A 27,563-nucleotide genomic window follows, 5' to 3' on the forward strand; every position below is an offset into this window, starting at 1 on the left:
GGCTGAGAACTTTCAGCACCCCTTCCTACTATGAACTCCTCTCATGAGTGGCTAGTTCTTCCATTTTTCTAGATGCAGTAGAAAAATATTCCATGTACATAAAGCCAAGTAGAGATGCCAAGATCAGTGATGGCCATGGAAGTAGAACTCTATGATTTGACATTGTTTCAGATCATTGATTGAATCAGATCCACGTCATTCTCTTCTTGGTTGGGCTGAAGACTTTTTAAGACCTCCTCGTATGTGAAAGAGGTCTTAGAAGGGCATTGCCCATTTCCCCAAGGGTGCAGCAGAGGTATAAATGGGGTATTCAGAGAGTCCTTATGGGTTAGTGGCCAGGAGACTTAGGAGGTTGCAAAAAACTGCATGCTTAACTCTCTGAGTATGCCTAATGTGACCTTATGTCCCCTTTTGAACGGGACCGTCCCATTTTAAGATCCCCTGTCCTGTTATCCCCACGCACAGTTTTGGGACGTCAAAATGTCCCGGTTTCAGAGAGAGCGTCCCAAAGCTGTGTGTGGGGACAACAGGACAGGCGATCGCGAAGCCTGGGCTCTCTCCCTGCTTCTCCGCAGCCGACACAGCAACAGGGCCAGGCCAGGTGAGTGCAGGGACTCCACAACGGCCGGCCCACAAGCCTTCTCCCCGACGTCAATTCTAACATCGGAGAGGAAGTTCCAGGCCAGCCAGGCAGCAATTGGATGACCTGGAACTTCCTCTCCGATGTCAGAACTGACGTCGGGGGAAGGCTTGTGGGCCAGCCATTGTGCAGTTGCTACACTCGCCTGGCCTGGCCCTGTTGCTGCTGCGGCAGCGGCAGGGAAGCAGGGAGAAATCAGCGACAGTGGCATAGGGAGAGGCAGGGAGAGAGAAAGAAAAACGAAAGAAAAAGTTAGGGGAGTGTGGCGGTGGTGGCTTGGGGGAAAGAAAGAAAGAAAGAAGGGGGGGGCAGGGAGAGAGAAAGCTTTCTGGAAACAATATATGACTGAGGCTAGAGAATGACAATAAGACAAGGAAAACAGAACCCACTGAATTTCCCTAAAACCACAATGACAGAAATCTAACACACAGTCAAGAAGGCATTTTCTTTTTGGTATCAGTCACTACTAAATCTTTGTAAGCTTGTTTAACACTGGTGCTGTTTGTACAAAGGCACTAGTGGAACTGGTGATACTGGCATTGTTGTTAATACCTGATTTTGAAACACAAAAATTTTTATTCTTTCAAAGACCCAGAGGAAAACGAGGAGAATGCTGACATACTGAGGCAAACGTAATCATCTCCCAGAAACCTGGCTGGTATGAAATAACTTCCACTGGATATCAAATGACAACATCAATCACAAATGAAGGAGAAAGAAGAGGGGGAGCACAGAGAGAGAAAGAAAGGGGGGCAGGGAGAGAGAAAGAAAGAAAGAAAGGATGCACAGTCAGAAGGAAGTGCATCCAGAGACTTACCAGACAACAAAGGTAGGAAAAATGATTTTATTTTCAATTTAGTGTATCATTTTTGAGAATTTATATCTGCTGTCTATATTTTGCACTATATTTGTCTATTTTTCTATTGTTGTTACTGAGGTGACATTGCATATTTTAAAGTCATCTATCTTGACCTCTTTGAAAAAAACCCGAATATAAATAATTAACATTTTCTCTGCATACAGTGTGCTTTGTGGGGATTTTTTTTTAATTTTATGGTTACCATTATGAATTAATAAAATATTGTGTGTACATGAAAATTGAATGGAAGAAATTGGAGGCGGGGCTAGGGCGGGATTGAGAGCGGGACTGAAAATCAGAGGATGTCCCGTTTTGATGAAAAAAATACATGGTCATGTTAAGTATGCCCTGATGCCTCAGGCTAACTTCCAGGTTAGGTGCAGAAAAAGCACAATGTCATGCTGAAAATTTCCACACTTTTTTGGTCTTAAGGGCTAGATTCACTAACCTCACGAATCTGATCTGTAGGCAATCCGTGGCCAGGCGACCGATTCACGACATGTCCTCATGCAAATGGGCCCGATCAGAGGCATGCCCCCACACACGGACCACGGAGCAATCAGGGAGAGCGATTCTGACGCATGCGCAGACCATCTCCTTTGCCTGTAGATGGTCTGCGCATGCGCTTGCTCTCCATACTTCCCTCTCGCCGGCTCCAGCAGCGTCCACCGCAAGACCCCGGAGAGCCCAGGGCAGTGAAATCCCTGAGGGAAGGAAGACGGGACCAGAGCTGCTGCTCCAGAGTGAAGACTGCAGCGGCAATGAGTCGTAGTACACAGGAAATGTAGCACAAGCAGATACAACCTGCACCAGAGCGAAACGAGCGCGGCTGCCTTTCAGTCAATCCAATACTAGCGTCTGTAGAGCGCTCGAGAGACCAGCGCATGCTTTCCCGGATCCTGCGCCTGAAGTGGGGGCAGGTGCAAGTTCCCACCTGCCGGCCTGCCACTGGCCCCAGGGAGGTAGAGGTCTAAGGCTTCCCTATAAAATGAAATTATATCTGTGCAGCAAGCAGAAATCACTAGTAGTGGAAACAGCAATTTTTTTTTCCATTCTCAACATTAGCAATAATGTTTTTTTTGATCCTGTAACAGTGTCAAAGCCCCTGTGAATAAAGTGGAGAGGTCTGGTGCCAGCAGAACACAGCTTTCATGAAGCTCTGATTTACGGTTTTGTAATAAGCCACCCACAGATGGGTGACATCTAACTTTAACATAAATAAAGAAGGCTTCACTCCCTCTCTTCATGACAAAAGTACACCTAGTACGTCAGTCCCCCAGTGACCTTATCAGCCAGTCAGTTTTAAATGTGGTTGGCTGCCTGTCTTCTCCTAACAAGTACCGTACTTGCATCTTCTTATTCTTCATCCTTCAAAAATTCAATAGTGCTTCAAAATCTAGTAAGCAGAAATAGTATAAGACATCAAAACCGTATAATCTCTCCCCCAACCCACCAGTGCCCACCCCTAACTTTCAATAAAATTAAAGTTACAAAAAAAAAAATTCATTAGTGCTAAAACACACTTGACATCCTGAAGAACCATTTGTAGCTTCTAAGCCTTAGGAAAGACTCTGTACTACTCATCTCCTTTTAACTATATATCCAGGGGGGTGGTGGGAGTGGGAGAGGGGTATATCTTTTGTTTTGGTATTATTCCTGATATAATGATGGATGGGGAGGGAATTTTTATCTTTTGTATGGATACTGATTGATTATCATTATTTGTATATAAATTGTATTGCACTTTTTGTTGGCATTAAACTCTAAATAAAGTTTTAAAAAAATCAACTATATATGACTATACTAACAAGACTCCTATTGGTTGTCACAGGGGTGGGCAACCTGCAGTCTGCCATTGAATTTTATGTGGCCCACAAGACCATGGGAAGTATACACAGGAAATGGTCCATGCAAACATTAAAAACAAGCAGACAACGGTGGAGGTTCGAGAACAGTGGTGTGCAATTTTATTCAACAAATCATAGTCTAGTGCGGTGGCTCGACACGCACGTGTTTCGGCTTCAGGAGCCCTTTTGAGTCACTATCACAATGCCTCATATAATAAGAAACTGATGATTCAAAGTGATACGGGAAATCAAACGTAGAAATGCAGAAACTTACTGCACACGGTAATTACGAAAAACCGCACAAGACTATGGGCTCCTTTTACGAAGCCGCATTAGTGGCTTTATCGCACGCAACTTTTTAGCGCCCGCTAAACCCCGCACCAGCCGAAAAACTACCGCCTGCTCAAGAGGAGGCGGTAGCGGCTAGTGCGTACGGCAAATTAGCGTGCGTTATAACGCGCGTTAAACCGCTAACGTGGCTTCGTAAAAGGAGCCCCTATGATTTGTTGAATAAAATTGCGCACCATTGTTCTCGAACCTCCATTGTTGTCTGTTGGTTTTGATTGTGTGTGTGGAGGATTTTCTCCTGGTTGTTGCTTTGACCATGCAAACATTAACCAGGGATTGGGAGATTTTAAATACTGCATTTTGACAAATATTTTCAGAATGGTAGCAGAGATCTCATTAATCTTTTAAAGTTATGACACAAGAGTAGGGTAACAGACCATTCTGGAAATATTTTATGTACATTCAGTCATTACATTGAGTTTTGTTGGCAGTGACTTATAGTATATAGAACATTTGTGTGGGGAGGGTTTTATAAATTCTTTATTCATTTTTAAATCAAATACATAATGCATAGAGTTGAACAATCAAGTAATATAACATACTGTACTCTATTCCAACAGATAATATACAGCAGGGGTAGGGAGCTCCGGTCCTCAAGAGCCGTATTCCAGTCGGGTTTTCAGGATTTTCCCAATGAATGTGCATGAGATCTATTTGCATGCACTGTTTTCTATGCATATTCATTGAGGAAATCCTGAAAACCCAACTGGAATACGGCTCTTGAGGACCGGAGTTCCATACCCCTGCTGTATATACAGCTATTAAAACCCTCCCCCCACCCTAACCCTCCCCCCATCCCCTCCTGGATGTGTATTACAATCTATAATTTCAGTGTAGAGACTGCTGGGGATAGTACTGACATTCCAGTGGCCCTCTGGGCCTGATTCTGTAAGACACCGTAGGGTGCTTACATTGAGGACGCCTAGCAACACGTAACTTAATTCCATGCAGATCTAAATGTTGGTTTTAATGGAAAGGTAATTAACCAGGTCATTGAAAAACAATTAAAAAAATACATTAAACGATTAACTAATTTAGGTTTTGTGTGGATATCCTCGTAGCACCTAGCGACGCCTAATGATGCCTATCTAAAAAGTAGGCATAATTAGGGGCAGAGAATAGGTGAGATTGACTTAGGCATCGCTAAGCATTGTATTTAGGTGCTGGTAAATTAGGCCAGGAAAATCCTGACCTAACATACCAGAGCCTATCATAAAGATACCTAATGATGCCTAATAATCATTCCATGTCAAGTGGTCCAGAGTAGAGGTCTGCATGGGAACGGGGATCATGGGAATCCTGCGGGTCCTGCGGGAATTCCCCCCTAACCCATGGGACTCCCACGAGGACCCCCCTCTGGCCCACAGGACTCCCACGGGGACCCCCCTCTAGCCAACGGGACTCCCAGGGGGATGGAAGACTTTGGAAGCAGGGTTCGTCCATATAATATAATGGACACGTCAGCCTTAGTAAAAGAGGGGGTTTATAAGATAATTACTTGAACAGAAAACAAAAAAAGGGTTCCACCAAAGAGATTCCACAAGGAAAACAGCAGCACAAACACTAAAGAAACTGTGGAATTGATGATCCTGTCAGAAGTAATTGCTGCTTTTTATGGGGACGAGCGGGGATGGAGGTAATTCCTTGCGGGGATGGGTGGGGACGGGAGGATCCTGACGGGGACGGGTGGGGACGGAGAGGATCCTGGCGGGGACGGGCGGGGATGGGTAGGATTTTTGTCCCCACGCAACTCTCTAGTCCAGAGCTCCCCACTAGACCATCTCAGAAATTGATGACATTTTTTCAGGGATATGTTGAGACCTCTAATGAAGATATCCAGAGTTTGGGGGCATTATCTCATGGAGGTTGAGAGTTAGGAGCTCTTTATTTGGGCCACTTTTTTATATCCATGGAAGATGTCAAGTTGGGCATCCTCCTTGCAATTGCACATAGAATTACCCCTAAGCATGCCTAGGCACTGTTGGGTGTGATTCTGTAAAGGACACCCAGCGGTTGATTGACACCCACGCAGAGCAGAGCAGCTACGTGTATAATGGTTGACCACCTCGGGTTATCAGGATAACATAAGAACAACTATGCACAGATCTGAGTACCGTTAGAGAAGAACTAAATATATCAGATTCATTTAACAAATGAATATATGTGCTCTATCCTGTTAAAATAGCAATGGAAGCTAGTCACTTTATTATTGTAGAAGGGATGGGAAAATGTCCTTGTCCCACCACAACTAGGACTTAGATCCACAAAGTGGCACTGATGTCTTGTGCATATACCAGCTTATTGTAGGAAGAGCTGAAAGGGGGGGGAGGATAACAAATCTGTGGAGGTCCACGGCCAATTTTATGTTATTGTGGCCCATAGCTGTAACATTTTAGAAGCCACTCTCCATTATGAGGGGCCGCTGAGAAGTTCTCAGCCCAACCAACAAAGTTGGGGGCAGTCTCCATTGAGGGCTATAGACTTACCCCCCTCTTTTACTAAGGTGCGCTAACCGATTAGCGCACGCTAATCGAATTAGCGTGCGCTAAACGCTAACGCGTCCATAGACTAACACGCATGCATTAGCCTTTAGCACGCGCTAATTCAATTAGCACGTGCTAATCGGTTAGCGCACCTTAGTGAAAGAGGGCCTTAGTCCGGCGATTTACCACTTTTCTTTCTTCCATATTTTTTTTCCAGTGGAAAAAAAAAATGGAAAATCGCCGGACTAAGTATATAGCCCTCAATGGAAGCTGCCCTAACTTTGTTGGTTAGGCTGAGAACTTTTCAGCAACACCTGTATGTAGGAAGCACCAAAAAAATCCAAACAAACAAACCATCAGCAGGTACTCAGCGCAAGAAGATGTTTGACAACCTACTAGCAACGCAAGCAGCGAAACTTGACCACACCATCTCCAACTTACTGACAACAACAAATGACTTTAAATCATTCCGAAAAGAAATCAAAACCCTGCTCTTCAAAAAATGTATACAGCTCTCTTAATTCCTCCCCTTATCTTCCCCCTCCATTGTAATTCTCCCCACCAAAGTCTCTTCTTATTCTGCAATTTCTTCATCTTCAAATACTAAACCATGTAAACAACTCCTTAAATTACAAATCTACTGGAAATGTAACCAACTCCCTAAATTTAATTCCCATGGAAACGTCCAGTTATCTTTTTTTTTTTTTTTGAAATCCAAAATTCCTATGTTGTATTTTTCCTGGAAATGTCCAGTTAGTCTCTTTTGTAATCCGCCTAGAACTGCAAGGTACGGGCGGAATAGAAGTCATTAATGTAATGTAATGTAATTGATAATAAAAGCAGAGATGATTGTGTATGGTGATTTTCATTATTTAAGAAACTATCTGTTTCTTTTCGGTGAGGGGTGAAGCTCCTTTTAAAGTGGGGCTTTCAGCTATAGCCCGTTTACAGCCTTGATTTGATCTCAAATGTACCGGTGCAGAAAACAGGTGTACATGCGATCGCATTGGTTTTCAACACTCTCTCCACTTTTCTAACTAATCTGCTTTATTCAACGTTTTGTTTTTTTATGGTTTTCACACAAAGCTGTTTCGCACTTGTGCAATATTTTTTTTTTTTTTCTTTAGGTATTCTCTGTGTTTTCAGCAGGAAAAGGCTGTTTTATCCAGCGGTCGCTAAACAGGCATCACCAAGACCCTGCCGCTACTCTCAGATCTCTTTTCATACAGTGTCATGTATTTTCTGAATTTTATCCCGGCACTCCTACTGCCAGCGTCTGTAAACATACACACTGCTTCTAACAACAGTTCTGGAGCAAGACACCTCCAGTTTCTTTGCACTGGCATCAACTGTCTACTGAGTTAAATTTAGGGAAAGTCATATGCAAAATCGAGTATGAATTGTCACAGTTCACCCACCCACTCTCATCACTATGATTGTGGCAGACAATGAGGTACAATTGCACCGCTTTTCTTGACAGGTCCTTAAGGAAAACAAGGATAATCTCTAGCATTCACCCATTTTTCAAGGCAATTTTATGCCTGCTTCCCCCCCCCCCCCTTCTAGAAACAAATGAGGTCTGAGTTTCATGCTGCATCTGTCGCAGTAATTCTGCATCCCATCACCGTCAAAAGTAATTAAAAATGAGTGTGCATTTCTAAATTTATACTCTACCTACATCATAAAATTGTCATTGCTTTCAAATTTGTCTGCCGCTCTTCAAACAGCGAATAACCGGAACATGTGTGTGTTTTTAAAAAACCCAGACATATTAAGCCTGCCAACTTTCTGCAGTCTGCTCATTGCACACAAAACAAAAGATGAAACTTTAGGGATACTTAACAAAAACGAGCTTTCTTCCCAAAGCCTCTCTTTATCATTATCTTTACTAACTACAAAGATCTTAAATCTTAAGCTCTTCCTGTTTAAAGATGCTCAGGAAAAGACACTGTTCACCAGCTGGGGGCAACGTCAGTAGAGTTTCTTTACTGTCCTCCCACTCAAGGTTAGCTAGTTTAAAATCATCGTCCTCCCCCACTCCTCCTACCCTCCACTCCAGTCCCAAGGAAAAGAGATTCCTAAATCTGCTCCTGTCACTGCTATATTTGCAATGGCATCAGATTCTTATTTTTCACGGCATTTTTACTACACTCTCGTCCTACTCTGTTGTAAAATCAGGTCTCGAGAAATCCTGGCCCATCACATACTGAAAAGATGCACATGCCTTGAAACTCTTTGATGAGTGTATTCGGGCTGTGACAGCGTGCACATGTCAAAGAGTGCAGCGACCGCACCCCCTCGCAATGCATTCGAAAAGCAAACACTGTACACAGGGCTCCTTTTACGAAGCCACGTTAGCGGTTTAACGCGCGCGCTAAAAAATGTGCGCGCGATAGAGCCGCTAAAGGGGCTCACAGTCGCTGTTTGTACCTCAGGTGCTTATCAAAACAACAGCCGTAATTCATCTTTATATCTTCCTTTGGGAACTTTTTTTTTAATCTATACATGCACAGGCCGATATAGAAAGCCGGAACAAGGGGGGGGGGAAGAAAACATCTTTCATTAAAAATTGCGCTATTCATAATTATTGATAAAAATATCCTCTGAGCTCCTTCGTCATTTAAAACAGCACCGTTTGCTAGCAAGTTTAACCAATCCCCTGTATTTTTTTTGCCCTTGTTTTTTTTTTTTTAAGATAGCTTAAATCTCTTTCTTGCTTCTTTTTGCTGTTAGGTCAGAGCCCTCAGCATGGACCCGATGCAATAAAGAGAGAAAGAAAAGCCACCAAATGTCACTTACCAGTTGCATGCTACAGATAAAGATGAGCGTACACCTGCCACTGCAATAACCCATGATTTCGAGAAAAGGACCCAGCCAACAGCGCCGATATCCAAAGCTGGGCAACCCAACACTTGAGTTCCTTCGATCCGATTATCCTAGGGTGGGCATGAGAGATCGGGACGGGGGGGGGCTCCTTTTCGGGGAGCTGGAACAACGTGTTTATTGCCCGGCAGGTTTCCGGGCTGAAAAGGCTACTTTCTCGGACTGCAACACCTCGCGCTGGGCCAACAGGGCGGGCAAAAGTTGTCGATCTCGGTTTCTTGTCCTGTCCGTCGCCGCTCCCTCCCTCGGGTTTTGCGCGGCAGGTGAGCGCCGATCGCCGTGGGGCTGCAGCATAGTCCTGGTTCGGTCGAGCAGGGAGAATCGGCAAAGCCGCTGCCGACGAGCCCGGGGGGCCGCCGGCGGACTCCACGTGCGCGGCTCCCGCGATCCCCCCCCCGCCGCCGCCGCTAGCGGCAGCCGCTGCCCGAGCCGGGGGCGCCGCCCGCAGCCTGGGGGCAAGTCGCCCGGCGCCGCATGGCCTCCCCCCTCCCAACCCTTCCTTCCCCGCGAAGAAGCCGAGACCGCGCTGCTGAGGGGCTCGAGCAACAGCTGAGCGGGGGAATCCGCCGAGCCGGCTGCTTTGGCGGCGTCAGGGGAGGGGGAGGGCGCTCAGCGTGCGCGCGTGAGAGAGAGGGAGAGCGCGCTGGGGGGGTCTGTGCAGGGCGGGGTAGTGCGAGGAAGAGCGCAGACAGTTGCTCTTTTGGCTCAGACGCTGCTTCCCAGCCTTCGGTGAGAAAATGGGGGGTGGGGGGGGAGTGGGCTCTGAAAGCCCCCGCTATAGCGAGGGGTACTTTTGCCTGGCAAATGAGCACGGAGGGTTGATGGGTAGAGCAGGGCATGTAGGATTTCTTTCCCGAGAGCATTATTTTATGTTCAGTTAATTGTATTGCATTGTCCAAAGTTTGAAAATCAATAAAGATTTAAAAAAAAAAAAAGGAAATGTTTTCCTTATTTTGGGATTGCACGGATTAGCAGCAGCCGTTGGTGCCCGATTAGGGAAACAGGTTGACTATGTTTTCGTTCTCTTGGATGACGCAGGATATGTGGTCTTGGCGGGGCTGTACAGTATTTCATTGTGATGGGGGTAAGGGATCAATCAAATTATGATTATTATGGTTGCATGCCTGCTGCTCTAGGGCTAGGCTGAAAGACTAATTCAATTTATAAGGCAGGGAAAGTTCGAGACTGAAAGGAAAGATTTAGAGCAAAACCCTGCTTCGGTTTTGCTACATTTGAACATTTGCTCCAGATTTAGGGAAGACAAATCTGGGCAGTGTTTTCCATAGAAAGGGGGGGGGGGAGGGGGAGAGATGCAAGAGCAATATAAATAGTTTTGCACTAAAGCAAACCTGAAGCAAAATATTGGCAATTTCTCCCATACCATTTCTGAATCAGCCCTGATTGAAATTACCACTGTGCAGAAGTTTGAGTGGAACTGAAAGTTTCCATAAATCCAAATGCAAAAGTGTCTTTATTGTTTGTATCTCTTTGGATAAAATAGTTTGGCTGCCCTGTTAGTTGGCTTGAATGTCACTGGCATTGCAGAGCTCCCTTTCTGTCATGACTATTGCATTGGTTAGATTAGAAGATACTGTACTGTGCATAGCAAGAGCAGCAGCGCAAAGCTCAGATGTCAATTCTCTGCCCCTTTTAAACGTGGGTGAGAAATTGCCCAAAAGTGTAGATCAGGGATGTCACTGTCAAACTCAATCACATAAGGGGCTGAAATCTAAAATGCAGGTTAAGTCAGGGGCCAAATTTTTTATTAAGATACTTGTCTTAGTAGAAGTATAGGGTTGCAATCTCTCCAACCCCACGCCAGCTCTGTGTTGTAAACAAAATAAATAAAAAATACTTTTCCTCTCATTTAGGTCCTAGTTCACACTTGCTATTAACACCAGCTCTGACAGAGTACACATTTCAAATCTGACATAATACACAATAAAATTATTTTTTCTACCTTTTGTTTGGTCATTATTCAAATCATGTTGGTCCCAGGCTCTGGTTGGCTTCTGATAACTCGCTTGCCAGGGTCTCCTGCCCATTTGTCATTTTTTATTTCTCGGTGTTAACCATCCATCTTCCATCGCTGTCCTCTGCTTCCATTTCCCTTCCCTCCCAAGGAGGTCTGGCATCTTTCCTTTTTTCATCTCCATCCCTGCAGCTGCAGGGATGGACCCCACCATCCCCAGATCCACCATTTCTCCTTTTCTCAACTACCCTTTCATTCAGCCACCTTCTTCCCCACCATCCCAGGGTCCATCATTTCTCCCTTTCTCTTCCCAACTGCCCTCCTATCCAGTATCTCTGTCCCCCCTCCACATCATCCCTTGTGTTCAACTTCTCTCCCTTTCTGTTCCTTCCCTCCCTCCATCCCATTCTCCTCTGTTTTTAGACCCATTATTTCATCCCCCTCCCTCAGTCCGGCATATGCACATCTCTTTGGACCCCCCCCCTTATCTCCTTCCTTCTCTCTGTGTACTTCTACACCAGGGCCTGCCCCCCCCCCAAAAAAAAAAAAAGGCCTGCATGTTTTCCCCCTTTTTTCTAGCGTCCAACGGCTTCCCAGTCTCACCTTCAAAGCAGCCTGCAGAGGATCGCTGGTACGCTGTAGTGATCCGAATAGGCTGCTGTCGGCCTCCACAGCATGTTGCCTCTGCCATGGTCCCGCCCCTCTTTTGACGTACGGGACTGTGGCAGAGGAAACGTGCTGTGGAGGCCAATGGCAGCTTGATAGGATCGCTACAGCTGACTGGTGATCCTCTGCAGGCTGCTTTGAAGGTGAGACCGGGAAGCTGGGAGAGAGATGGTGGACAATGAATGAACAGAAAGGGTATTTTCTCGCTGGCCAAATCTAATTACATGTGGGCCTGAGTTTGACACCCCTGGTGTAGATATTATCTGTTATACTGCATATACAGGGACATAGCTACCATTCAGCTAGTCTGGCAAAATGTCCAGGACCTGCAGTTGAATCCTCCCTCTCACCTTCAAGTCTAGCATCTCTTCCTTCCTCTGCCCCTCTCTCCATGTGAGTTTGGCTTATCTCCTACTTCCCCTGCTATATTCCTCCAAATCTACAGCAGGTCACCTGCCGAGACAACACTCTAACAGGATGCCACTGGATGGCCCCACTTGGGCCTTTTCTCTAACCTTTCATGCCCATGGGAAGTTGAATTAGAATGTCAGTGCATGGCAGAGGAAAGTCCCTGGTGATGCTAGCTGGAGGCAGTTTATTTTCAGAGCAGCCTCTGCTGGTGACATGCACATTTGAAGGACCGTGGAGGAGGGAGACTAGAGAGAGATCAGACCTGTAGGGGGAGGGGGAGTGATGCTGGACCTGGAGGGGAATCAGAAGGAAGATAGAGTTCAGAAGCAAAGGGGAGGGGGAAGGGGAAGAGATGCTGGACGGGGGGAAGCAGAGGGAAGAAAAATTGGATCAATGGGAAGATGAAGGAGGGATGATAGTCCAATGGAAAGAAGGAAAGAAAGGTATCAGACCATGGTGAAGGGAGGTCAGAGGATGCAGGAAGAAGGGGAAAGAGAGGGGAGAAGCTGTACACGAAGAGGGATATGGAGAAGAGATGATGTGTATGGAGGGAACATGGAGACTGTAACAAGGGAGGGACTGTAACAAGGGAGAGCAGAGATGCTGAACAGAATGCATAGAGACATGGAGGAAAGATGAATAGTGGCCTAAGGGATCTGGACAATCTGAGTCTTAGGTCACTCCCAGCACATCCCAGAATGCAGTGGGAGAGAGGCCTAAGATTACGGTTGGCCCAGGTGCCTAAGACTCCTCCCCAGTGCATCCCACGATGCACCAGGAAAGGGCAAGCCCTCCATTCAGTGAAGGCGGGCCTACCGGCTGGAAGGAGTAAACATCCCTCTGGCCAGCCAACTTATAAAAGGTACTGTGGGGTCCGGGTAGGCTTGGGATGGGGGGGATCGGGGGCATGTCATTCTGGGAGGGGTATTCTGGCAGGAAGGACTGGGCATCCCTCCTGCCGGGGGATGTCTCGGAGAGTGGGGGGTTTTCAGCAAGAAGCAGTGGGCATCCCTTCTGCCGGGGGATGTCGGAGGATTGCAGCAGGAGGAACTGGGCACTCTTCTTGCTGCAGACATTCGGGGGTGGGGCGCAGACATTTGGGGGTTCCAGCAGGAGGGACTAGGTGCCTATCATGGCCCTAGGGAGACACTTAGGGCCACCTAAGCTCGCCTAAGGCCACTTCTGGGTAAAACCATGCCCGGGCCTAGCCTTGGGCGAGCTTAGGTGGACCTACTCCTGCCTTGGGGTGGTTTTTTTTTAACTTGTGCCCCAATTGGCTGGTTAGACAGCGGTAGGACGCCTACCACCGCCTACAATCGGGACACCATTTATAGAATTTGCCCCCTAAAGTCTGGTTCAGACATCCAAAACACAAAGAGCTTCTAAAACAATGACCTATGTATTGAAATTAAGACCGGGCTGTTAAATTAATCAAACACCATCTTCATACAAAAAACAAAACAAACTGGGCATTCCCAGAAATCCAATAAGTGTGCCAAATGAACTAAAAAATATTTCAGAGCAGGAGAAATAAAGACAAACCTTGGAACATCCCACAAAAACTCACAATTTTAATAATATTTCCACAGATGTGGCAGTCCATTTTCAATATTGTATCCAAATCCAACTTTGGACATTTCCCGTACAGGGATGGCCCTATAATGAGGCTAGCTGAGGTGGCAGTCTCATATGGCATTCTTGAACGAGCCTCAAACTGTTCAAGGCATGGAAATAATTGCAATTGCATGTATATTAATGCTGTGAAAATCCGTTATGTAGTACTCATTTCACACCGGGGATCCTCAGAACGCCACCTTATCAACTAGAACAGTGTGGCAGCACTCCTCACCGGTCCCCTTTTTTTGGTGTGTATTTTTTTCTTTTTGAATTTTTTTAATATATATATATATTTATTATTGTACTACTTCATTCTGCTACTTCTTTTTATATTAATACTAGTTTTTTAGCCTGTTACATTAACGGGTGCTAGAATAGATGTGTAGACTTAGGCATTTCTTTCTGTCTGTCTTTCTTTCTCTATCCCTGTCCCCTTTCTTTCTGTCTATCTTTCTGTCTCACTCCCTGGCCCCCTTGTCTGTCTTTCTTTCTTTCTGTCTCTCTTCCTGCCCCTGTCTGTCTGTCTTTTTTCTTTCTGTCTCTCTCCCCCTGTCTTTCTTCCCTTCTCCCTTATTTATACCTCCCCCCCTTCCCTACTCCCCCTATCCAGCAGCACCCCTTCCCTGCTCCCCCTGTCCAGCATTAGCCCTTCTCCCTTCCTTTTACCTCCCCCTGTCCAGCAGCACCTCTTCCCTGCTCCCCCTGTCCAGCAGTAGCCCTTCTTCCTTACTTTTATGTCCCCCCTGTCCAGTACTTTTATGTCCCCCCTTCTCCCTTCCCTGCTCCCTATCTAGCATCTGCTAGGCTGGGCAGCCTCTGAGCTTTTGCTAGGCCGGCCTGCCTTGCATTATTGAAGTGGGCTGGCCTAACAAATGCCCCACGGCTGCACAGCTCCATGGGAGTGACAGAGTGGGGCCAGGCGTCAGTGACGGAGGAATAGGCCAAGAAGCAGTAACGCCAAATCCGACACTATCCTCTCTATTCTGCACCCGTTTCGGCAGCAGGGGCCCTCGGTTACCGAGTTTGGGCCCTCCAGTGAGGCAGTAGGTCAGTATGGCGGCTTCGGGGGTCTTGGAGTTTGTCGCTGCCTTCAGTTAAAGATGAAGCCGGCAGGGGGAGGGGGAGAGCCCGGCTGGCTGCCGAGGCTTTGTTCCCACAGTGTGACCAGCCAGGCGCTGTGCCTGTCAAGGTCCCGGGGAAAGCCAAAAGGAAGGGTATTGAGAAGCCCAGGAAAGGGATTGCCAGGGCTAGCTACCAGTACCAAATTGACCCGCTGGAGAATGCCACCGATCCGGAATAGGGGGAAGGGGAAGCCCCGCACATTCACTACCATGCACACAGCAGGGTTAGGGACAGGGGTTTTAAACCTCCTTCCAGGAATAGTCAGGAAGGCTGTTTCCCTAATGTCCACCGGGGGAGCCAGAGAGAAGCCCCTGGGAGAGCAAGGTCAGCTAGAGCAGGATGTGGCTCCCTTTTTGAAAACTCTCAGTAATATAATGGCTTCCAATCTAATGCCTCTGAAACCAGACTACAGATCTAGATTGGTTCTTCAAAATGTATAGCTTTATTTTGTGGAGCTCTCAGATACCTACTCCGTTAATCATTAAAGATTATTCAAACGGTTTTTTGTAGGCAAGGGTATCAATCATTGAGCTCCACCTTAACGTGTTGGTATTGTTAGAAACAAGTGCTAAATATTGAACATAGATTTTTAGATAAAGCACTTATCTTTTTTATGACGGCTTCTATTGTGCCTTGTGGTGTGCGCTCTGTGCCCAACGGGACCCGTTTCGCCCAAATCGAGGCTTCTTCAGGGGTCTCACGAGATACTGTTAACACAGAGAAAAGTATTACTCTTACTGAAAAACATTTTGTTATAACTTTTAAGGAAGCGTGTACTCACTGTGACAACTTGTAGCGACTTCATCAAAATGGCGTTAGCAAGAAATAAACGCCAACGCATGCGCTATATAGACGTGTCAATTAAACTACCCCTGTGTTTCTTAAAGGGACACTCAATAATTTACAATTGAAACTGCTACTTTAGAAAAAAACACTCCAGTCCATATTCACATTCAGACCTGCAGGTTTTAATGTGCCTAGATTGAAAATCCAACGAGATTCTTTTTGTAGTAAGGTTCTATGTCTATCACCTCCTCGTGGGTTTGATTTCACCCGGTCTATTGCAAAACACCTCAATTCTTTGAAACTGTGTTGTAATTGGTTACAGTGTTCCACTAGAGGTGCAGTGATCCTCTTGCATTTAATATTAGATTTATGTTCGATGATCCGTGTTCTCAATGATCTTATTGACTTGCCAACATACCATTTCTTACATGGGCATGTTATCACATATATTATGTGATCTGTGGTACAGGTGAGAAAATGATTGATAGAATAGATTTTTCCGTCTTTCTGGCTGGTGAACTCTTTTAATTGTATCATATTTTCACATACGCTGCATTTACCGCATCTGAAAAAACCTTTCGGTAATAGATTATCTTCTCTCTGTTTTACTCTAAAATCTGCTGGAGAGAGTATTTCTTTGAGATTTCTATCACGTGTGAATGCAATGCGTAATTCTGTTTCTTTAAATGTAGTGTTGGTTCGCATAATTCTCCAATTGTTCTTCAATATTTTAGCTATGTTATTGCCATATGCTGAAAATTTCATTACACAAGTCATTATTTCTTCTTCTTCTTTTGAATGTTCTTTATTGATGTTCTTGTGAATTAGCCAATCCCTATTGTAATATTTTGCCCTTTTATAAGCTCTCTTCAAGATTTTACTAGGATACCCACGATTTTCAAGTTTGTTTATAAGTAATTTGGATTGTAATGTAAATCTTCTTTTAGTGGAGCAATTTCTTTTTAACCGTAAAAATTGTGAAAACGGTAAATTTTGCTTTAAACTTACAGGAGACCCCTGAAGAAGCCTCGATTTGGGCGAAACGGGTCCCGTTGGGCACAGAGCGCACACCACAAGGCACAATAGAAGCCGTCATAAAAAAGATAAGTGCTTTATCTAAAAATCTATGTTCAATATTTAGCACTTGTTTCTAACAATACCAACACGTTAAGGTGGAGCTCAATGATTGATACCCTTGCCTACAAAAAACCGTTTGAATAATCTTTAATGATTAACGGAGTAGGTATCTGAGAGCTCCACAAAATAAAGCTATACATTTTGAAGAACCAATCTAGATCTGTAGTCCCTTTTTGAAAAGCCAGTAGAGGTTAGCAAGCTATGGGGCAGGTTAAGAAGGAAGCTCAGGTCTCTCCCTAAAGAGGAGTTTCCCAGCACCAGCAGGGGTAATACCTGTGACCCCATGGAAGTGGAAGAGGCCAGCTCCACTCCAGAGCTGTTGGAAGCAGATGAAGAAATGCAACTGGAGTTGCAAGGAGAGCTGGCTCCTGAGGGCTTGGAAGTGGCTCCTGAGCCAATGGAAGTAGGACTGGCAACTCTTTTCAAGGACTAATCTGCAAGCTGTGAGGTTTTTTTTCTGTTTGCTATTTTTGGGGCTGAGTGTTTGTTTTAGTCAGCCCATTACAGTGACTGTTTGGGACTGTGAGGTTTTTGATACTGCACTGTTCTGATTCTCAGCACAGTTTGTTTAAAAGCTGGGAGTGTTTTGTGTGGAGAGGTTTGCTAAAAACCCGGAGGGATTTTTGAAAGCTGTTTGGTGCTTTTGCAAGGAAAACCTGTGACCACTCCCCTGAACCCAGCAGTGCTACAAATTAAGCTGGAGACTTGTGCTGAGACTGGAAGTGTTTGAGACATTAGAGCAGGAGAGCTGCATTTTTGAGAAACCTGCTAAGAGCAGGCTTTTGGAAACTTTATGGTGAGAAGCTCTGTTGAGAGCAGCTTCACAGAACCCAGTACTGATATTGATGAGGAGGTAATCCTGAAAGTAACCAGGGTTTTCCTTTTGGATATTTTTGCTTTGTGTTTTGCAAATTTCATTATTTGTTTTGAACTTTGCCATTTTGATATTAAATTTTGTTTTGGAGAACCAACTTTGGAGCTGTGTGCTTTGGTTCCAGTTTTTGGATGTTTTCAATTGTCTTATTAATACAGTGTCTGCAGGATGACTCCCTACTGAGTCATACGTTGGTGCAAGTTTTTGTTTTAACCACTAGGGGCAGTAAGGAGACCCGTGACTAGGCTCAACTGCAGGTTACAGCAGCCATCTTTCCTCTCGGGGCAGGAATGTTGCTGGGGAAACCGCAGCACAAGTCACAAACCGTCACAGGCTCCTACTGCGCATGCGGGGGCACGGAGCCATGGATCACGGCCACACAGATATTGAAGTGCGCATGCGCGCTAAGGGTTTTATTATAGCAGATAATTATTAAATCATTTATATCAAAATGTAAAAACTTAGCTTAATAAGAAACGTTGCTGCACCAGCCCCCTCTGACGCGTTTTATTCTTCCTCAGGGTCGGGGATACTGTGAGTTCTGCAATAAATACCTATGATTAGACACATTATACTTGCTAAGTTTTTAGAATCTAATTCTAAAATCTTAACAATGTTATCTTACCAGAGTTGCTAAGCTGTTTGCTTACTCCTTTCTGAAAAATTGTTGAAAGTAATGCGCCTTGATGTTTCATGATCTTCATATCCAAGAACGATATTCTGTATTTAGACCTCTACCCGAGCTAAATATGAAGAATTTATGGAATGGATCAACCACCTGGACAACAACATCCAGTTTACAGCAACCATTAACCAGCATGAGATTTCGTTCTTGGATATGAAGATCATGAAACATCAAGGTGAATTAGTTAGAACAATTTTTCAGAAACCCACAGATAGGAACAGTTTACTCAGATATCATAGTTTTCACTCTAGCAGACTAAAGGACAGTTTTCCCATTAGCCAGTTCCTATGTCTCCATAGGATTTGTCACTCTTTGACGGAATTCAAGCAGTCTAATGTGGTGGAAAATTCAAATGGAGAAAAGCACTTATCTTTTAGCCTGACGGCTACCCAGCCGTTTCACTGCTAAGTTTCTTCAGGGGCTACTGCTCTTCCAAAGTTTTGAGCTTTTGAGGTAGAATTTTCTAGTACGCTTTCCTCATACTACAAAAAAATTCTGGTGTGAGGAGAGCATACTAGTATATTCCACCTCAAAAGCTCAAAAAGTTGGAGATGTGATTTGGGTAGCCGTCGGGCTAAAAGATAAGTGCACTTCTCCATTTGAATTTTCCATCACATTAGACTGATAAATTTCTGCCTGTATTAAATAATGTATTCATATTCAGGACCGATGAACACTTCACCCCAGTAAGGACACAAAGAAAAGGTCTAGTAGTGTCTCAGTTGTTTGAGGTCTTGTGTGCAATTTGAATTTTGCATCAGTTTGTTCTTAGTCAGTAGTTATTATTCAAGTTGAACAAACTTTTTTTTTATTTATAGTTTGGACTATCCAAGATAGTGATTCCCTGCCACTGGTCCCTGTATCTTCTCTCCACTGCGACCCACCCTCTCTGACAACTTCCTGTTTCCGATAGGACAAGCAGCAGTGGAGAGAAGACACAGGGACTGGCAGCAGGGAATCACAACCGCCACTCAGTGACCTTTACAGAAAACTAAAGGTAGATGCAGCAGGGGAAAATGCCGATTGTGGGAGAAGGATAGAGGGGCTAGAAGGGGGATAGGGAGAGATGGCCTTGGGGAAGGATGGAGGGGGACAGGAAAGGGAGAGATGGCAAAAGGGGGACAGGGAGATATAGTAGAGGGTGTGAAAGGGGAAAAGATGGACTTTGTGGAGGGGGGAATGGGGAGAGAAAGAGATGAGCTTCATAGAGGGGGGAATAATGGGGAGAGAGAGATGGAATTGGTGGAGATGAAAATGGGGGGAGAGGGAGATGGACTTGGTGGAAGGGGAAAAATGTGGGGAGAGAGAGGTGGATCTGGTGGAGGGGGAAAATGGGGAGAGAGAGATGGACTTGGTAGGAGAGAAATAAGAGAGAGAGAGAGAGATGGGAATAGGAGGCTAGGGAAGAGGCAAGCTGGTAAATGGGTGAGCTAGGGGATGAGAGAAGGAAATAAAGTTGATAGGTAGGTGAAAAGTAGAAAGGAGTACTGTAGAGTGAAATTTGAGTGGACAAGGGCAAAAAAAAGAAGGAAAGAGCTAAAAAGGAAAAATTAGGATGTCAGAGATAGATACTGTATATTGAGGGAAAAAGCCAGGAGGAGAAAGGAGAATTGAAAAAGAGACAATAGCCACTGGAAACAGAAGAAAGTCAGGAAAGCAGACAGGTAAGTGGAACCAGCACAATAAAATATAAAACCTTCCAGAAAGCAAAAGGTAGAATAAAGTGTTTTATTTGGAATGTATTAATTGAAATGTGTTAGCTTTGGGAAAATATTAATTGCAGATGTCCTTGTACTGTATTCATTACAAAATACGGAGCACCTTTCAATGGCGTACCTAGCATATGTGACACCCGAGGCCCATCATTTTTTGACACCCCCCCATTTATATAAAAAATATGATTTTTAGTAACAATCCACATATCGCACAACAAGAATGTACCTAGGAAAAGGCAGCATCTTAAACATTGCAGTGAGCACTAGAATACCAACGCATACATTGTAAAACTAAACAAGCCAGATCCTGCACAGTCAATTGATCCTGTACAGTCGATGCTATCAGAAAGCCATGTCCCTTTCATACACGGCAGACAGATACACCCTCACCCAATATGGAATAATCACAAACTAAAAATAGAAATATGTAGACAAAAGTTAAACCGAACCGCCAAGAAACCAGATTCTGCATACAATGCAACACTACAACACCACAAAAACAGTAATATATGTCCTCTAATATAAAGACAGTAGATGTAAATTTGAAAAAACTGATACATAACAATCACCACTTTACAAATTAACAAATAATGAGAAATAAGAAAATACCATTTTATTGGACTAATCCCCGTAAGCTCGGTCCCCATCCCCGCAAACCACCTGATTCCATCCACACAAGCCTTGAATTGTTTTATATTGAACTTATTATATTAAAGTATAAAAAGAAACAATATTCTGTACAATTGTCAATTTATAAATCAGCGTCTTCTCCCCACTCTCTCTTCCCCATTTCCCTTCAGCGTCCACAGCCCACTCTCTGTCCACTTTCCTTCAGTGCAAGCACATAAAAACAAGCAAGTAATTATATATCATTTTCATTCTATTCATTCATAGAAATTAAAGTCTAAATAATGCCAGTCACATAACAAAATATGATTTTACAAAAATAATTCCCTGCACAGTCAAGCCTGCAAGGATTACTAGATGTCTTTCAGCAGCTCCCCTCCCTCCCTCCCCCTTATCTTCATGGCCAAGTCAAAATGATCTACCAACAATAAAATTTTAAAAACACAAAGCACACTGTACGCAGAGAAAATGTTATTTATCATTTATATTCCGGGGGGTTTCAAAGAGATCAAGGCAGATGACTTTATGCAATGTCGCCTCAGTAGCAACTATACAAAAATAGACAAATATACCCCTTCCCTTTTTACTAAACCGCGATAGCGGTTTTTAGTGCAGGGAGCTGCGCTGAATGCTCCTCGCTTCTCTCAACACTCATAGTCTCCCTGCGCTAAAAACCGCTATTGCGGTTTAGTAAAAGGGGGCCATAGTGCAAAATATAGACAGCATATATAAATTCTCAAAGCAGACACATTTTGATCACTAAATTGAAAATAAAATCATTTTTCCTACCTTTGTTTGGTAATTTCATCAGTCTCTGGTTGCACTTTATTCTTCTGACCGTGCATCCAATATTTCTTCCCTTCTTTCAGCCTCCTGTATGCTTCCTCTCCTCCAGACCTCATTCCCTCCCCAAACTTTTTCTTTATTTCACCCAGCCCCTTTCTTTCTTTCTCTCTCCATGCCCCCTTTCTTTCTCTATGTCTGTCTTTCTCTCTCTCTCTCTCTCCGTGCCCCATTTCTTTCTTTGTTTCACCCTGCCCCCTTCTTTCTTTCTCTCTCCATGCCCCCTTTCTTTCTGTATGTCTGTCTTTCTCTCTCCGTCTCTCCGTGCCCTATTTCTTTCTTTCACCCTGCCCCCTTCTTTCTTTCTCTCTCCATGCCCCCTTTCTTTCTGTTTGTCTTTCTCTCTCTCTCTGTGCCCCATTTTTTCCTTCTTTCACCCTGCCCCCTTCTTTCTCTCTCTCTCCGTGCCCCATTTCTTTCTCTATGTCTGTCTTTCTCTCTCTCTCTCTCCGTGCCCCATTTTTTTCTTTGTTTCACCCTGCCCCCTTTTTTTCTGGCTCCCTGTCCCCACCCCCCTCATTTCTTTCTTTGTCCCTCCCCTCCCCCATGCCACCACCATTGGGAAAATGCTGCCACCACCGCTGGGGAATAGGCTGCCGCTGCCACTGCCAGGAACAGGACGGCTCCGAGTTCGCCCTGCTTCTCTTCTCTGCGGGGCTGACCAACTCTCGCCGCCCGATGTCAATTCCTAACATCAGAGAGGACGTTCCGGGCCAGCCAGGCAGCGATTGGCTGGCCCAGAACGTCCTCTCCGACATCAGAATTGACGTCGGGCGGCGAGAGTTGGTCGGTCCCGCAGGGAAGAAAAGAAGGGAGAACTCGGCTGGCTTGTTCCAGATGACGGCGGTGGAAGTTTTTCCCTGGCGGCAGCCTATTCCCCGGTGGGTGGCCAGCTGTGCACCCCCTTGGGGTGTGCATCCAGGGCAGACCGCCCCCCCCCCCGCCCCACCCCCTTGGTACGCCACTGGACCCTTTTCAGGTTTTCTATTTCACAATGTGCCTGGTAGTGGAGAGCTTTGTGTTGTGTCTGGTAATGGAGAGCTTTGTGTTGATATTGCTCAGATAACATGAAAATCAATATTTTTTAATTTTTTTTTAATATATGGTGACTTTCATGGAGAAATGTTCTGGTTCTGATCTGCACATTGTTGGGAGGTAGAATATTATCTCCCATATAACTCAGTTTATTATGGTGTGTTAAACTGAGCTTTTCTCTTTGCTTTCTTTCTCATTTTGCTCCTTGTTGTTTGAGCATTATACTGTATATCTCTTTTGTGTTTTTGCTGAAAAGCAGGTTAAAGTATGTGTGACAAGAAACATGATTCTTTTGAGTTTGTCTGGTAGGATGTATTGCTTTGCTTTAAACATGGGTGACTTGGGCCTAAAAGGAGTGGTACGTGAGGCTCTGCCATTTACTGTGTTACTGAAGCAACTATCGTCTAAGAAGCTGCTGCCATAGTTGGGGCAGCCCTTGCCCCACCTCAATTTTGGATGCTCAGAAGGGGAGGGTTGCCAGTTCATCCCTCGCTTCAGGCAGCAGATTGCTTTGAGCCACCCCTGTTCTTGCAAGATGTCCAAAAGTCAGGGCAGCGAGATGTCCATTTTTGAGACTGCTGGATGCCCAAAATTTTTTGGGAAAGTCACCTACTTAGATGTCTTGACCGTCAGGACATCCAACTTTTGGATGCCTATCTTTTGGGGTCATTTTCAACCACAAAAACATCTAACTTGAAAATGTCCAAACCCAAGCCATTTGGACATGGGGGGGGGCACCATTTTGTACTATACTGGCCACAAAGACATATCAGTAGAGCAGTGGGGCACCTTAGAGGGAACTGCTGTGAACTTCACATAAAGGGTGCCAGAAGTACATCTCACCATAACCCCCTTATAATATATGGTGAGCCCTCCCAAACTCCCCAGAAACCTACTATACCCACCTGTCTACCACCTCAATAGCCCTTATGGCTACAGGTGGTACCTAATGACAGTATAGTAGGATTTTGGTGGACTCACACTTTCCATCATAAATGTAGTAGTTAGAGTAGTTTATGGGTCTGGGTCCTCCTCACTAGCCCACTCACCAGGCTACCTAAGACACTGTGTGCTACTGTACTAGAATTCCCCATACCAGATGCTGCTGTTCTAGAGGCAGGTATGTACTGTTTCATTTTGATTTTGGGGGTGGAGAGTGGGTGTGAGGGAGGTCAATGACCACTAAGGAACTATGAGGGTCATTACTTAATTGCTCCAGTGGTCATCTGGTTAGTTTGGGTACCTTTTTGGCACTTACCGTATTTTCACGCAGATAACGCGCACCCGTGTATAACGCGCACACGGGTATAGCGCGCAGAAACCACGATATTATGTATAAAAACTTTTGTATACCGCGCTCACGGGTATAACGCGCATGCTGCCCGGCTGTCCTTTCGCCCGCCCCGACTCTCCTCTGGCCACCCCGACTCTCCTTTCGCCCGCCCCGACTCTCCTCTGGCCACCCCGACTCTCCTTTCGCCCTCCCCGACTCTCCGTGCCCTGTCCCGACTCTCCGTTTACCCGCCCTGCCCTGCCCCCCCCCCGGCAGGACCACTCGCACCCCCACCCCGAAGGACCGCCGACTCCCCGACAATATCGGGCCAGAAGGGAGCCCAAACCCTCCTGGCCACGGCGACCCCCTACCCCCACCCCGCACTACATTACGGGCAGGAGGGATCCCAGGCCCTCCTGCCCTCGACGCAAACCCCCCTCCCTCCAACGACCGCCCCCCCCCCAAGAACTTCCGACCGCCCCCTCATAAATGCTTTTATTAGAAGCTTATGGCTTGCCCGCTAAATATCCTCCCTTCTGGAAGACACAGCATAGAGTCTAATAAGAGCCCACGAGATACAAAAGTTTTTCTACATAGTTCCCACCCCGCCCGATGACCGATTCACCCCCCCCCAGCAGGACCGCTCACACCCCCACCCCGAACGACCGCTCGCACGCGCTCCCACCCGCACCCGCGATCGGAGCAAGAGGGAGCCCAAGCCCTCTTGCCCGGCCAACTCCCCGACAATATCGGGCCAGGAGGGAGCCCAAACCCTCCTGGCCACGGCGACCCCCTACCCCCACCCCGCACTACATTACGGGCAGGAGGGATCCCAGGCCCTCCTGCCCTCGACGCAAACCCCCCTCCCTCCAACGACCGCCCCCCCCAAGAACCTCCGACCGCCCCCCCAGCCGACCCGCGACCCCCCTGGCCGACCCCCACGACACCCCCACCCCCCTTCCCCGTACCTTTGGTAGTTGGCCGGATAGACGGGAGCCAAACCCGCCTGTCCGGCAGGCAGCCAACGACGGAATGAGGCCGGATTGGCCCATCCGTCCCAAAGCTCCGCCTACTGGTGGGGCCTAAGGCGCGTGGGCCAATCAGAATAGGCCCTGGAGCCTTAGGTCCCACCTGGGGGCGCGGCCTGAGGCACATGGTCGGGTTGGGCCCATGTGCCTCAGGCCACGCCCCCAGGTGGGACCTAAGGCTCCAGGGCCTATTCTGATTGGCCCACGCGCCTTAGGCCCCACCAGTAGGCGGAGCTTTGGGACGGGTGGGCCAATCCGGCCTCATTCCGTCATTGGCTGCCTGCCGGACAGGCGGGTTTGGCTCCCGTCTGTCCGGCCAACTACCAAATGTACGGGGAAGGGAGGTGGGGGTGTCGTGGGGGTCGGCCAGGGGGGTCGCGGGTCGGCTGGGGGGGCGGTCGTAGGTTCTTGGGGGGGGCGGTCGTTGGAGGGAGGGGGGTTTGCGTCGAGGGCAGGAGGGCCTGGGATCCCTCCTGCCCATAATGTAGTGCGGGGTGGGGGTAGGGGGTCACCATGGCCAGGAGGGTTTGGGCTCCCTCCTGGCCCGATATTGTCGGGGAGTCGGCCGGGCAAGAGGGCTTGGGCTCCCTCTTGCTCCGATCGCGGGTGCGGGTGGGAGCGCGTGCGAGCGGTCGTTCGGGGTGGGGGTGCGAGCGGTCCTGCTGGGGGGGGTGAATCGGGCGTCGGGCGGGGTGGGAACTATGTAGAAAAACTTTTGTATACCGCGCTCACGCATATAACGCGCGAGGGGTATGCGCGGTAGGTAAAAACGCGTATAACGCGCGCGTTATATGCGTGAAAATACGGTATATGTTTCTAAAACAGGCCTAGCTCCAGATATTTTTATTTAAAAAATTTCTATACCGCCTAAACCTAGGTGGTTTCCAAAAACCATACACAGTATAAAAACAATACATGCTACAACTAAATCAAGCTGTCTTAACATCTGCACTTCTGTTTAATTGACAGTTCTATTACATAAATGTATCAACACATAACTGTGTCTTCAATAATCTTTTAAAGCTAGCACATTCTGCACACAGCCGTTATTGACCCAGCAAGGCATCCTATAGTTTCACCCCAACCCTTGATAACAAGGAGGCTCTAGCATCTGCATAATGTGCTTTTAAAAACAAAGGCAAAAACTGCAGTGGTGATGTACAAGATGCCAAGTGTTTAATGGAACGATCATAAAAATAGTCTTAGTAAACAATCATAAAAAAATAAATAATGATTATAATCATATAACTGTTTGTATCCAAAAGGATAGATGAACCCGGACCTGACACGGTCCGTGTTTCGAAGAAACACTCCTTCCTCAGGAAGGTCTGGGTTCATCTATCCTTTTGGATACAAACAGTTATATGATTATATTCATTTATTTTTTATGATTGTTTATTAAGACTATTTTTATGATTGTTCCATTAAAGATTTGGCATCTTGTACATCACCACTGCAGTTTTTGCCTTTGCTTTTCCACGTGGTATTTCACTGCAGTTCTGTTGGATTTTTTTTTGTTTGTTGTTACCTAATGTGCTTTTATCTCACTAACCACTGCCAACCTCATCCCATTTTCTGATCTCAAAGCTCTCCCTGGTCAATATATCTTAAACATCCCCTGAAAACATGCAGGCGCAGCATAATACAAAACCTGGTAAACTATTGTTTATACTGAACCCTTTGTGGTATAGGGAGGCATTGCAATTTTTTTTTTTTTTATAGGTGTTATATGTGTCATTTGAGGAACATCTAAGTTCTTTCCTGGACATCCTGGGAAATATTTGACAATTGCCACAAGGCATGCAAGCCTAAGCACACCCCAAACCCACCCATTACACACCTCCAACATGCCCCCTTGAATTTTGGATGAACAGCGGCTGGGATGCCTCACAAGGTGTCCAGAAAGATGGTTTCGAAAATTGTCACATGGACCTCCTGGCGCTTAGGACATCCAAGTGCCAGTTTATGCTGTGTTTTTGGGCGTCTGCATTTTTTTTTTAATGAGCCCCATACTGCCCACAGATATATGAGCAGTGAGAGATATGAAATAATTTTAAGACAAAACTGAAAACTGTTTTGTTTGGATTTTTTTTCCATCAGGCTTTTCCAACAACCTGAATAAGTATTGATGATGGGCTAAATAACAGTAGCGGTTTTCATTCAGTTTAGGTTACTATTTTATTTAACTACTTTGGCCCTCTTTTACTAAGGTGTGCTAAGCGTTTTAGCACGCGTTTAGCGTGTGATAAATCAACATGCGCGCTAAACACTAACACGTCCATAGGATAACATGCAAGCATTAGCGTTTAGCACATGCTAATGTTAAGCGTGCACTAAAAAGCATAGCGCACATTAGTAAAAGAGGGGGGTATGTTGAGCTTAGTTTGTTATTTATTTTATTTTTATACTGTGTATTGGAATATGTATGTTGATTTGTGGTCTGCCTAGAATGGCAAAGATACTGCATAACATACATTTTTGTAAATAAATTTCATGTCTTATGTTTTCTTGACCCAACACAGGAAAGAAATAAAGTATAATTTTTTATATATTTATTTATTCATTCATATGTATCGCCTACTACTACTACTATTTATTATTTCTATAATGTTTCCAGATGCACTCAGCACTGTATATTAAACACGCAAGAGGAGGTCCTTGCTCAAAATTGCACACAGGATGGATTAATATATACTGTTCATGAAGGGGGAT

The 27,563-nt window shown here is 45.7% G+C and overlaps 1 protein-coding gene across 2 annotated transcripts in view; it reads right to left on the bottom strand.

Moving 5' to 3' along the window:
- NKAIN2 (sodium/potassium transporting ATPase interacting 2) overlaps positions 1-9,652 on the bottom strand; it is a 1,107,699-nt gene extending 1,098,047 nt beyond the window's left edge. For both annotated transcript variants that reach the window (XM_033938936.1, XM_033938937.1), the window contains exon 1: positions 8,977-9,652. In XM_033938936.1, the coding sequence (XP_033794827.1) occupies positions 8,977-9,030 (54 nt within the window). In that variant the 5' untranslated portion in view covers positions 9,031-9,652. The remainder of the gene's footprint in view (positions 1-8,976) is intronic.
- Positions 9,653-27,563: the final 17,911 nt, after the last annotated feature.

The sequence above is a fragment of the Geotrypetes seraphini genome, chromosome 3, assembly GCF_902459505.1.
Source record: "Geotrypetes seraphini chromosome 3, aGeoSer1.1, whole genome shotgun sequence".
NCBI classification, from domain to species: domain Eukaryota; kingdom Metazoa; phylum Chordata; class Amphibia; order Gymnophiona; family Dermophiidae; genus Geotrypetes; species Geotrypetes seraphini.